The 14171-nt window shown below is 37.1% G+C and overlaps 1 protein-coding gene across 3 annotated transcripts in view; it reads right to left on the bottom strand.

The window, feature by feature from the left end:
• Window positions 1-14171, bottom strand: part of LOC138696019 (E3 ubiquitin-protein ligase Siah1-like) — a 54065-nt gene that overhangs the window by 17869 nt on the left and 22025 nt on the right. For all 3 annotated transcript variants that reach the window (XM_069820493.1, XM_069820492.1, XM_069820494.1), the window contains exon 2: window positions 556-746. In XM_069820493.1, the coding sequence (XP_069676594.1) occupies window positions 556-695 (140 nt within the window). In that variant the 5' untranslated portion in view covers window positions 696-746. The remainder of the gene's footprint in view (window positions 1-555; window positions 747-14171) is intronic.

Raw genomic sequence — 14171 nt, 5'->3', positions numbered from 1 at the left:
CGCCATTTACTAAAACCGTAGAAAACAAGGGTTAAAATTAATTTATCGCCATAATTCAATGGAAACATATAGAAAGAAATATAAAGTGTACACATTAAAACCAAATGATATGCCAATCTTTATTAAACTATGGTATTCACTTAACTTTAACCCTTGCTTTCTACGTTTTTAATAAATGGCGCTTGGCCCACTATGGCTCTGATCTCTTCAATTATGGAAGTATGCACATGTAGTGAGAATCGCTGCAGACAAATGCGGTCTGTAATATCTGGTGACTGTTAGATCACTCCATCTTTAGGGACTGATAATTAACCAGTAGAAATTTTACACATCTCACCTCTATTGCCAGGAGTTTGTGTGCGTAAATGGAATAAGTATGTTCTCAGCTGTGACTGATTTTCGCCTGCCCCATTTCCACAAGTATAAAAAATCAAAACTGTAGAATAAAAATGTTTTAAAATAAGGCTCATTACTTCTGAACTAATCTCGTAAAGCAAATACATCATATGTAGATGACATAGACAACACAGTCACTTAAATGTTAGGCCTACGTACCTGCATTGCCTGATGGGCGCATACAGGTAGCGTTTGCAGGCGCAGCGCAGCGTCTGCATCACTGTAGAATTGATGTCCTCGGACACTACGGCGGAGGACACCGGCTTAATGCTCAGCTTCTCTAGCTTCAGTTTGTCCATTCTGCAGTCAGCGACCGGACACTGAATCAGTCCAACCTTCTCCTCGATAGCCTATAAGAATAAGTATTGAAAGAATGAGTGTGTCTGTTTTATAACCTTGCCACTGTGCGGCACTTCATTAGCTTCAAGTGTGTTGTAAGGTTACGAGCAGTGTTTGAAAATTATATGCACCAAAAACCCTAAAATATACACGCAAATATGCTCTTAAAATGACGAAATATGCACTTATATATGCACTGAAAGCTGAAGAGCCGACGAACTTACCATAGAATAGGATCTGACGAAAAACAGAACACTAGCCATATAATGGGAAATATTCATATTATTGAGCATAAAGGAAAACAAAGTCACTTTTATTTCTTAATATTGAATTATTGCTTTTTTTCATTTAATTAAAATCATTTAATACAGATTATTCATTTTCTTTCATGACTGTATGAAACTTGGTGTAGGTAAATTGGGTCCCGATCATGGAAAATGCGGTAAATTGGGTCCTGGGTCGAAAAAGGTGGTAGATTAATTGGGCCCCAGTCTATTAGCATTACCCAGGAAACACCGCGTGGAGGTTGGCGATCCACGTCCCCCAGAAATTTATGATGTTAAAAATTAAAACATCCTGATTTTACTAATTCAAACGTACTAATTTGTCCCTTCGTCAGGGTGAGAAATTAACCGGGGGGGGGGGGATTTCCCCCTGTTGGAAAGTTATCTCCCTCTCATAAATGTATATTAACATCCCTGCCAGAGATAACGTCTCTCCCTCCCCTCACAAAATGTAACTGTTTTAATACGAGTATCCTTTAAATATTCATGTATTATCACCAGCAAGCTGACAACAATCAATACCTTAGGAATTACACATTTTAACTTAAGCCTGCTCATAGATATTGTTGTTATTATTATTATTATTATTATTATTATTATTACTATTATTATTATTATTATTATTATTATTACTATTATTATTATTATTATTACTACTACTATTATTATTATTATATTTATTATTATTATGCAGTACATCAGTTATTCATAGATTTCAAAAAGGCATATGACTCGGTTAAGAGGGAAGTATTATATGATATCCTTATTGAATTTGGTATTCCCAAGAAACTAGTTCGATTAATTAAAATGTGTCTCAGTGAAACATACAGCAGAGTCCGTTTAGGTCAGTTTATATCTGATGCTTTTCCAATTCACTGCGGGCTAAAGCAGGGAGATGCACTATTACTTTTTAACTTCGCTCTAGAATATGCCATTAGGAAAGTTCAGGATAACAGGCAGGGTTTTGAATTGAACGGGTTACATCAGCTTATTGTCTATGCAGATGACGTGAATATGTTAGGAGAAAATACACAAACGATTAGGGAAAACACGGAAATTTTACTTGAAGCAAGTAAAGCGATCGGTTTGGAAGTAAATCCCGAAAAGACTAAGTATATGATTATGTCTCGTGACCAGAATATTGTACGAAATGGAAATATAAAAATTGGAGATTTATCCTTCGAAGAGGTGGAAAAATTCAAATATCTTGGAGCAACAGTAACAAATATAAATGACACTCGGGAGGAAATTAAACGCAGAATAATTATGGGAAATGCGTGTTATTATTCGGTTGAGAAGCTCTTATCATCCAGTCTGCTGTCCAAAAATCTGAAAGTTAGAATTTATAAAACAATTATATTACGGTTCTTCTGTATGGTTGTGAAACTTGGACTCTCACTCTGAGAGAGGAACATAGGTTAAGGATGTTTGAAAATAAGGTGCTTATGAAAATATTTGGGGCTAAGAGGGATGAAGTTACAGGAGAATGGAGAAAGTTACACAACACAGAACTGCACGCATTGTATTCTTCACCTGACATAATTAGGAACTTAAAATCGAGACGTTTGAGATGGGCAGGGCATGTAGCACGTATGGGCGAATCCAGAAATGCAGATAGAGTGTTAGTTGGGAGACCGGAGGGAAAAAGACCTTTAGGGAAGCCGAGACGTAGATGGGAGGATAATATTAAAATGGATTTGAGGGAGGTGGGGTATGATGATAGAGACTGGATTAATCTTGCACAGGATAGGGACCGATGGCGGGCTTATGTGAGGGCGGCAATGAACCTTCGGGTTCCTTAAAAGCCATTTGTAAGTAAGTAAGTGTTATTTTTATGCAAGACAAGCAACTCAGTGCGACCAAGCGTTGAGCCGTATCGAATGAGAATAATAATAATAATTTTATGAGTGGTATTTCCTATCTAGGATTCTATCCTCCCCTCATCAGAAATCTTAATTCGCACCCTGCCCGTTGTCAACAGTGTCACTTGTTCTGCAATAAACTATTTCTTTAAAACAGACAGGACATGAAACATTTATTATGGTAAAAATTTTAAACACACTGCTTTTACAAATTCAAACGCATTAATTTGTCCCGTTGTCAATAGTGTAATTTGTTCCGCAATTTAACTGTTCCTTGTTCTTTCCTTCTATTTTTAGTCTGCTTTCCTGAACTTCTACATAAAATGTAAACTTCGGTTTGAAAATAATTAAGTCAATAAAGTTAAAAAATAATGGATGGGCGTTATAAAAACAGACAGTGAGGCTACAATAGAAAGATTCACATGCATTGGTAATTCTGTTTGAAGAAGCAGAAAATTTACACCACTGAGGAATGGGAATGTGACATCTTGAGCAATGTATGTTTCGAACACATGCTCCGTGAACTCAATTTTTCATTACCAGCTGTAGGATCGACATGAAGTCCTCGACGAAACAGTTTTCGATGTCATCATGAGGTAAAAATGGTAGTCCAAAAAAGTATTTTACATATTTGCCACTCTCCGAATTAGACACAGGTAGCAAAACTATAGAATGATACTTGGAAAACCCAGGACTCAATCTACCTAGATCAGGGACCTAATTTACCGTTCAAATAAGGTTCGGAAATTGACCGGAATCTGATTTACCTACACCCATGAAACTTCATGACACAATAACCTTTTCCATGTTTTCAGGATTAAATTTGTTTCTCCTGTCCGCAAAAAATAAACTTGTGGCAAGAAAAAGTTCTTTTTACATCACGAAATTTATCATTTGGTAACAAGAAGGATTAACATCCACATCACTATCATATTCTTGAAGCATTTTGCTGATTTCTTTCATCTTCTTCAGACCATCATTTTTTACTTTAGCTGACGACGCCTTTTCTTGACAAAATTGTTCAGAACTATAATTACTCGGAACTCCTTCATTTGACTTGGGAAATATGTACAGTCGGTTAAGGCGCTTGCCTAATGATCTGAAGTTGCGTTCGGGCGCGGGTTCGATCCCCGCTTCGGCTGATTACCTGGTTGGGTTTTTTCCGAGGTTTTCCCCAACCGTAGTGTGAATACAAGGTAATCTATGGCGAATCCTCGGCCTCATCTCGCCAAATATCATCTCGCTATCATCAATCTCATCGACGCTAAATAACCTAGTAGTTGATACAGCGTCGTTAAATAACCAACTAAAATAAAAAAAAAATAAATGTACACCCTTTGACACGGAAATTGGTCGCTGTTCACAAAGTACCACCTCGAAATAGCTCGGAAATCATCTTATGCGCTGAATTTATTACGCGTGTAGAGATATTCGAAGCCCGGTATTTGTAACGAGAAGAAAGGCCTCTATCACTAAATCATAAAGGCTTCGACTTGATTTCATTCTCGGACTTCGATGCTGAATATTTCCCCGTGGGAATCTCGCGTGAACCCGAACGACACTTCGACAAATTTATGCTACAGGAGGGCGACCATTTTCCGTGTCAAAGGGTGTACAAACTACTGAAATTGAGCAGAAAACAATTTTTTTAAATTTGCACGAAACAAAATGGCAGATGAAGTCAAAAACTATTACAATTCCCCCTATACAAGGAACATCAAAACAAATACACCAATTTCAGTTGACCTTGCCAACTATTCCATACACTGAAGTCTATCTAAAAATGTACACCTTAAATTTGTAAGTACCAACTAACTATAAAAAATGAAAGTTACTATTTTCCGCTCTATTTTAATGATTTGTAGGTATTCTCCAAGTACAAACAAAGAGATTTGAATAACTTTGTCAAGAAAACGGCGCTAAAGTAAATAACTACTATATATTTTACCAAAGTCCAGAAAACTATAAAACAAGTTTTCGCTACAAAAAAAATGATCTTAAAGATTAAATATGCATTAACATTCAAAATATGCACATACTGTATATGGACAGTCGGGTGAGGCGCTTGCCTCCCGATTTAAAGTTGCGCTCGGGCCTGGGTTCAATTTCCGCTTGGGCTGATTACCAGGATGGGTTTTTTCCAAGGTTTTCCCCAACCGTAAGGCGCATGTCAGGTAATCTCTGGAGGATCCTCGGACCCATCCCGCCAAATACCATCTCACTAACCAATCCCATCGACGCTAAATAACCTAACAGTTGATACAGCGTTTTTAAATAACTAACTAAACAAATTAAAAAAAAAAACATGTTTGTTTTTATTTAGTTATCTGTCCGAAGACAGGTTGGAACCTCGTCATAAGTGACAGCAATAAGACATCACTCATGAGGCAACTAAGATAGGAAATAATAAGGTAGTTTGGGCAGTTTCTTTCCCACTCCATTGCATACATCGCTGACTAGTAACATATCGCGGGTGCTCGTGTAAAGGGGGTTAAGTTAAATTGTAAGGTATGTAAACTTCTCTCCTTTGGCACTGAACAAAACCCCTTTGTCACAAAATACGGAGCACTGTAACGGCATCATAGATGGAAGAATTACTTAACCCCTTCAACACAAGAGAAAAGTAATTGTGGATAGTTCAAATCTAAACTTATTCCAGTTAGTCAATTCATACTTAACTCCCTTTACACGAGCACCCGCGATATTACAATAATCAAAGATTACAGATGTATACAAACAATTGTTCTTCCTCGGACACATATCAAGTGAGGTGTACTGCCTGATAATAGATATACATATCAGCCAGAACCTCAATCAGAGCTGTACATGAAACATGTAATTACTAAGTTAAGATATCCAGCTCCCTACAGATATGCGTTTGCACGTATTTTACATCACTAGTTATAAGTTGGGAATCACCCTTACACACCTCACGCTGTGTACGCTGTCTAAGATCAAGGGCTGAGACAACGGTAAGATAATACACGATAAACACAACACAAAAATTGGAATTACTCAGTCCCTATGGAAGGGAGTCAAGTTTTCTGCTGGATTTGACAGTCAGCAGGGACGAGAATTTCTTTTGTGTGATCGTGTGATTTGAATGAACGTTTCACTGATTCCTATACAACAGCGAGTGTTTATGATTTTTTAGTATTCAGTGATTACATGACGAATGCAAAGATGGTTTTCATTAAATTTTCCAGGTATTTAAGTTAAGGAGATGCACTATCACCTTCACTTTTTAACTTCGCTTTAGAATATGCCATTAGGAAAGTTCAGGATAACAGAGAGGGTTTGGAATTGAACGGGTTACATCAGCTCCTTGTCTATGCGGATGACGTGAATATGTTGGGAGAAAATCCACAAACTATTAGGGAAAACACGGAAATTTTACTTGAAGCAAGTAAAGCGATAGGTTGGAAGTAAAACTCGAAAAGACAAAGTATATGATTATGTCTCGTGACCAGAATATTGTACGAAATGGAAATATAAAAACTGGAGATTTATCCTTCGAAGAGATTGAAAAATTCAAATATCTTGGAACAACAGTTACAAATATAAATGACACTCGGGAGGAAATTAAACACAGAATAAATATGAGAAATGTCTGTTATTATTCGGTTGAGAAGCTTTATAAAACAGTTATATTACCGGTTGTTCTGTATGGTTGTGAAACTTGGACTCTCACTTTGAGAGAGGTACAGAGATTAAGGGTGTTTGAGAATAAGGTTCTTAGGAAAATATTTGGAACTAAGAGGGATGAAGTTACAGGAGACTGGAGAAAGTTACACAACGCAGAACTGCACGCATTGTATTCTTCATCTGACATAATTAGGAACATTAAATCCAGATGTTTGAGATGAGCAGGGCATGTAGCACGTATGGGCGAATCCAGAAATGCATCTAGAGTGTTAGTTGGGAGACCGGAGGGGAAAAAGACCTTTGGGGAGGCCGAGACGTAGATGGGATGATAATATTAAAATGGATTTGAGGGAGCTGGGATATGATGATAGAGACCGGATTAATCTTGCACAGGATAGGGACCGATGGCGGGCTTATGTGAGGGCGGCAATGAACCTACGGGTTCCTTAAAAGCCATTTGTAAGTAAGTAAGTATTTAAGTTTCTAATTGTGTTTGCTAGAAAATGAGAGAGAATGGAAGTGTAAAATCACCCAGGAAACTGTTCTTGTAAAATGTTTTTAAACGTGTTTTGTTTATATTTTGATGTAATACCATTTAGTGACTGTCCAAGACACCTTGCAGGCTTATAACGGTAGCCGGTAGCGCAACTGTGGACAGTAAAAGTGTCGCTTATTAGTAAGGTTTTAATCTGGCGCAATGTACAAGACCACAATATCTATATTTTCTTAATATCAGAAGATAACAGAAGATAAACGAAATTATTTCGGATATAACCAAAGACTTAATTGACCATAGTCAAAAAACTTGAGCAACTGTTCTTTTCTTCGCAGAAAAACAGAATCGAAAGCCTAGTAAAATAAAATGAAATATTTGTTGACTAGTTTCAGCCTGTTCTGAGCTATCTTCAGAACTGGGTGATCCTGGTCTTCGTGTTTTCTGATTGCTTTTCCTGTGGGGTTATGTTTGTGTAATTTAATGTGTAGTCAAGAAGTATGTGTTCTGAAATTGAGTTGTGTGTTGAGGATTTCATGCTGGTGTGTTTTTGTGTGCCTGTATATTTCGTATTGTTCTAGTGTGTTTAGTTTCTGGTTTTTCGGTTGAATATGTAGAATTTCCATGTCTGTATTTATGTTGCTGTAGGTGTGGTTGGCATTTGTGATGTGTTCTGCATATGTGGAAGTGTTTTGTAATTTTGTTATGGCTGTGATGTGTTCTTTGTAACGTGTTTGAAATGACCGTAACATAATAGACAACATAATAAGAACGACAAAACAGAATTACAAAAAAAAAAAATAGGAATACAACACAAACACAACACAAAAAATACATCACACTAACATACGAAAACAAAAACACACATAAAATTGCAACCTCATTCAAGAAATTAAATTACAACATTGCATACAGAACAAAAAACACTCTACAAAAGCAACTCAAACACAAACAAATACAACCACACATACAAACTCAAATGCAATACCTGCAACAACTTCTACATAGGACAGAGAGGCAGATCAGTTCTGAAGATAGCCCACAACAGGCTGAAACTAGTCAACAAGGTACCGTAACCTAATATTTAAATCATGGGTTAGGTTATTTTTAAGACGCTTTATCAACATCTTAGGTTATTTAGCGTCTGAATGAGATGAAGGTGATAATGCCGGTGAAATGAGTCCGGGGTCCAACACCGAAAGTTACCCAGCATTTCCTCATATTGGGTTGAGGAAAAACCCCGGAAAAAACTTCAACCAGGTAACTTGCCCCGACCGGGAATCGAACCCGGGGTCGACCTGGTTGGCGAGTTGGTATAGCGCTGGCCTTCTATGCCCAAGGCTGCGGGTTCGATCCCGGGCCAGGTCGATGGCATTTAAGTGTGCTTAAATGCGACAGGTTCATGTCAGTAGATTTACTGGCATGTGAAAGAACTCCTGCGGGACAAAATTCCGGCACATCCGGCGACGCTGATATAACCTCTGCAGTTGCGAGCGCCGTTAAATAAAACATAACATTCGAACCCGGGCCACCTGGTTTCGCGGCTAGACGCGCTAACCGTTACTCCACAGGTGTGGACTAAATCATGGCAGCCCTATATTTCTGCGTCTCATTGACGTGTTTGACACAGTTATATTAAACCTCGGCACTAGAAGTAGTAGATTATGGTCAGCACGACGTTTCGACTGTCTTTTACCAGGGAAAGGTCTGGTATTCAATTTTTTAAATGAAAAATGAAAAATCGAATCTTCACTTGGACTTTAACTAGGGATCTTCGAGCCTGCAGTTTCTCACTTACCGGTAGAACCAATCCGGATTCTCTTAAAATTTTACCAAAAGCCAGCTCAAAATTAAAATTTTTAAAATGAATTTCAACATAGGTAAAGTTTAATGTGACTAGATACGCAAATCTGAACAACAGGACACTACATTTAATACCGTACGTGAAAAATGAAACTAGTTGTTGTACAGTTGTCAAAAAAAAAGTAGCCGCACTCCTGAACAGTGAAAATTTTCTAAGTCCACTTCGGGTCACGACGATGTTACACAATGCATGTGCTTGTAGAAGAAATTCCGGAACTATGGAATTATTCCATGTCTGAGTCTCGTAGACCAGCGGTAGAGTGCTTGTTTAATGATTAGAAGATTGTACGTTCGGGCCTTCTTCCAGTTTTTATTTTATTTTTAATCGTTCTTAATTAATTTTAATTCAAATACCTGGGAGCAACAGTAACAAATATAAATGATTCTCGGGAGGAAATTAAACACAGAATAAATATGGGAAATGCCTGTTATTATTCGGTTGAGAAGCTTTTATCATCCAGTCTGCTGTCAAAAAATCTGAAAGTTAGAATTTATAAAACAGTTATATTACCGGTTGTTTTTATGGTTGTGAAACTCACTTTGAGAGAGGAACATAGGTTAAGGGTGTTTGAGAATAAGGTGCTTAGGAAAATATATAGGGCTGAGAGGGATGATGTTACAGGAGAATGGAGGAAGTTACACAACACAGAACTACACGCATTGTATTCTTCACCAGACATAATTAGGAATATTAAATCCAGACGTTTGAGATGGGCAGGGCATCTAGCACGTATGGGCGAATCCAGAAATGCATATAGAGTGTTAGTTGGGAGGCGGGAGGGAAAAAGACCTTTGGGGAGGCCGAGACGTAGATGGGATGATAATATTTAAAATGTTATGATTTAAATGTTATGATTTATTTAACGACGCTCGCAACTGCAGAGGTTATATCAGCGTCGCCGGATGTGCCGGAATTTTGTCCCGCAGGAGTTCTTTTACATGCCAGTAAATCTACTGACATGAGCCTGTCGCATTTAAGCACACTTAAATGCCATCGACCTGGCCCGGGATCGAACCCGCAACCTTGGGCATAGAAGGCCAGCACTATACCAACTCGCCAACCAGGTCGACAGGATAATATTAAAATAGATTTGACGGAGGTGGGATATGATGATAGAGACTTGATTGGTCTTGCTCAGAATAGGGACCGATGGCGGGCTTATGTGAGGGCGGCAATGAACCTCCGGGCTCCTTAAAAGCCAGTAAGTAAGTAATCGTTCTTTAGCGATATAAATAATATTCAAATTATCATTTATATTCTGTTATCGTTCTTTATCGATATCAAGTTATTTATATTTTGTTATCGTTCTTTTAGCGATATAAATAATATTCAAGTTATAATTTTTTGTATTTTGTTATCGTTCTTTAGAGATATAAATGATATTCAAGTCATCATTTTTATTCTGTTATCGTTCTTTAAAGATATGAATAATACTCACGTTTTTATATTCTGTTATCATTCTTCAGCGATATAAATAATATTGAAGTTATCATTTATATTCTGTTTTCGTTCTTTAGCGTTATAAATAATATCCAAGTTATTTATATTCTGTTATTGTTCTTTCGCGATATAAATAATCTGTATTTTATGTAGGCCTAAGTAATTATTATAATACAAATAACCATTTTTCTTTGTAAAATAGGTTATTATATTTAAATAATTAAATATATATGATATAATATATTATATTAATTAAACAAACCAATATTTATCATTTATATTCTGTTATCGTTCTGTTATCGTGATACTGTATAAATAATATTCAAGTTATTTATATTGTTATCGTTCTTTAGCGACATAAATGATATTTAAGTTATAATTTATACTCACTTACCGTTCTTTAGCGATATAGCCTAAATGACATAAATTTAATATTAGGTTTGGAACAATACAGTTGCATAATACTGGTATTAGTTTTCCTTTTTATATTATTACATTGTACTATCTTGAACCACAATAAAATGAAAAGGAGTGATGAGAAATTGAATCTGAGACGTTGACATCTAAATTCCGACGTTCTTCCGCTGAGCTACGAGGGCACAAAAGCGTGGAAACATTTGCGGAAAAATTGGCCCAATCCCCCTCCAAGATTTTCTGATGATTTGTAGAAGCTACTCCAGGATGCGGGGGACAAAGGCTAATTGGGAGTTCCCAGTCTCTGATCGGGTCAAACATCCCGATAGGACTAATATTTAACCCTTGCGGTGAATTTTGGTGAAGTCCAGAGGGTCCAATTAGTCAAATCCACTCTCCTCATCTGCACGCTTGGGTGGGATCTAATAAGATGCGAAAGAGACAGCGGTGTGCGGAACGCAACGGGAAATTATCGCATTTATCCTTCTCAAGAAAAACTGCAAACATGAGCAAAGGAAGCTTTTAATAGAAAAAGAAGCATCTTCTGCGGACCTCTGGAGAAAGTACTAAGTAAGAGACTAGTGAAGTGCTTTATGTGGAGTGTGGCATAGTATGGGGAAGAAACATGGACATTACGACGAAATGAAGAGAAACGAATAGAAGCATTTTAAATGTGGATGTGGAGAAGAACGGAGCGTGTGAAGTGGACAGACAGAATAAGAAATGAAGTTGTGTTGGAAAAAGTGGGTGAAGAAAGAATGATGCTGAAACTGATTAGAAAGAGTAAAAGGAATTGGTTGGGTCTCTGGTTGGGAAGAATAATGACATTAGGATATGTGGATCATATGCGGAGACCAAGAGGAAGGTAGAAAATAGGAAAGATTGGAAAATGCTGGGTTTGCAATGAAAGACCTGCCCATGGGCAGAACACTTATGTATGTATGTTTGTTCAGAATGCCTGGAATGTCGTGTCTAGGAACAGTCATTATTTGCAAAGACTAGTCGATTCCATGCCCACTCGACTGCAAGATGTGATCGAGATAAGGGGAAGATAGACTAAATATTGAATCGTAGCTTTTTGTTTTGTTTTTTGAACGCTTAATTCTTTGAATGTTCTTACATAGAGGCAGTAAGTTTGTTTTATTTATGCCACGAACGAAAATTTTTTGACAGTAAAATATTTTTTCTTTCCATTTACAGCCACAATGTCATAATGATAAAGTCATGTCATAATACATTAATGAACCTGATGATAATTACTAAAATAATCGTAAAATAGAAAGGAACAATTATGTATATTATGTCAAAAACAAAATAAAAAATAACATAAAAAGCACGACGGTGTATTCGAACGCAGGACCTCACGAATAAGAGGCCGGAACGCTACCTTTGCGCTATCAACTAACACAGAGGAAACTTTAATTATAACTGTAGATAACAGGCAACGTGGTCCAACAACGTGTAACATCGCCTGTCTCCGAATTGTAGCGAAGATACCCGAAGGGAACTTTGCTTCAAGAGAGCGGCCACTTTTTCTTTTGACAACTGTACAGAAAGAAAACAAAGTGAAACAACTTAACACAGAGGTACCGTAATCGAAGCTGTAAAAGCCGTTTAGTGAAAAATTCAGAGAATGACACACTTTCAGTTGTATGTGCGAATTAACGGGGGAGATGGGGGGGATTTCTCCTCCTGATGGAAAGTTACCTCCCCTCATAAATTCATATTAATATCCCTGCCAGGGATAACTTTTATCCTCTCGTCACAAAATATAATTGTTTTAATACAAGTATATTTTATAAAGTACAGTATAAAGTAAGCAAAGAAAATAATATTGATGTATTATCATCACCGGCAAGCTGACAACAATCAATAACTTAGGAATTACACATCTTATCTTAAGTCTGCTCATGGATATAATTATTATTATGACCAAGATGCAAGACAAGCAACTCAGTGCGACCAAGCGTTGAGCCGTATCGAATGAGGACAATAATAATTTTATATACTGTATGGTATTCTTTATCTAGGATTCTATCCCCCCCCCCTCAGCAGAAATCTTAATTCGCACCCTGTGTTCAACTATGTAAGCAAGTTTACAACCTACGCTCAGCTAGGCACGCTGTTAGAATAGTTCCTCATATCAACAAAAGCACGTGGTCGTTTCTAATATTTTATTGGTGGTTCATTCGCGCGTAATATTTCTGGGCGTGGTAACACAGCACAGTATAAGAAGGTCAGTGTTGAAAATGGACATGCATTTAAAAATAATATAATAGGCCTAATAAATTATAATTACGGTAAGTAAAATAATTGTTAATTACTGTATAAATACAAATATATCGTCGTCGTTTCTGCAATAACTCCTATGTGCAAAATATAAAATCTTTCAGAAGGACGGAAAAACACATCTATTCATCCTATGGCAGCCGTACATAGGAGACTGTGAATTCTTACATTTTCGAAACAAAGAAATATAATTACATATAGGATATTTTATTATTTGCTGTATCACTATTTAAGTTATTTAATAGAGAAAAAATCTGAAAATCGATAAATATGTCACATAGGAGTTATTGTAGGAACAACGACGATATGTAAATACAAATATGAAGTTATAAATTATTCATTAATATTACTAATTGTGCACTGGTGTACTTTGGTGCGCAACCAATTGAGAGATCCTTGCCCACGTGCATTTTTTTATATAAGGGACCATTCTAAGAGCGTGCCAAGTTTTTTTTTTTCCTTCTTTTTTGGATTACAATGGGAAGATCTTCGAGACGGAACAGAGTAATAGCCTATTCTTGTAGCGGAAGTAAGATAAGTAAGTAGACAGTGCAAACACTTCTATTTTTGAACTCCCTTCTACCCACTGCCCGCTTGGAACATCCAACAGAAACTGAATTCGTCATATTGATACATAGCTCAGTTGTAATCGTAATGTAAACACATTTTTCCATGCTTAAAAGTAACGCCCGACTACTGTCCGCCTCTGGCAGACGGGAGGGTAAGCTGCCAGCTGCAACGCTGCGCCAGACCCAGAGCTCTTATCTTCCTTGTAGACGTCACAAATCGCTTCTTTAGTTGTGATAGCTGTAGTGTAACGAACTTTGGATATCTATATTGACAGTACATTATTAAAAATGATTTGTAAGCAATTGATTAGAAATGTGTTTAACGTTCTGTGAGTTGGAGCTAGTCAAAGGACTATCTCCTTGCATCCCGGAAACTACAACCCAAGAAATTATGTAGCGATCTTACGATACACATACAAAGTATAAAGCTCATCCACTCAAGATTGGTAGAATACAAGCAAACTATTATGCAATACCCTAGATCATATATGTAACAGATAGGTCATCGCTATGTTAAAATTGTTTGCACTTTGAAGAGAACAACCGCCAGGACCGCCACCCGTCCGCCGTAAACGA

Source organism: Periplaneta americana, chromosome 3, assembly GCF_040183065.1.
Source record: "Periplaneta americana isolate PAMFEO1 chromosome 3, P.americana_PAMFEO1_priV1, whole genome shotgun sequence".
NCBI lineage: Eukaryota > Metazoa > Arthropoda > Insecta > Blattodea > Blattidae > Periplaneta > Periplaneta americana.
Note: the sequence above shows the minus strand (reverse complement) of the source record. Positions and strands in the feature narration are given on the sequence as shown.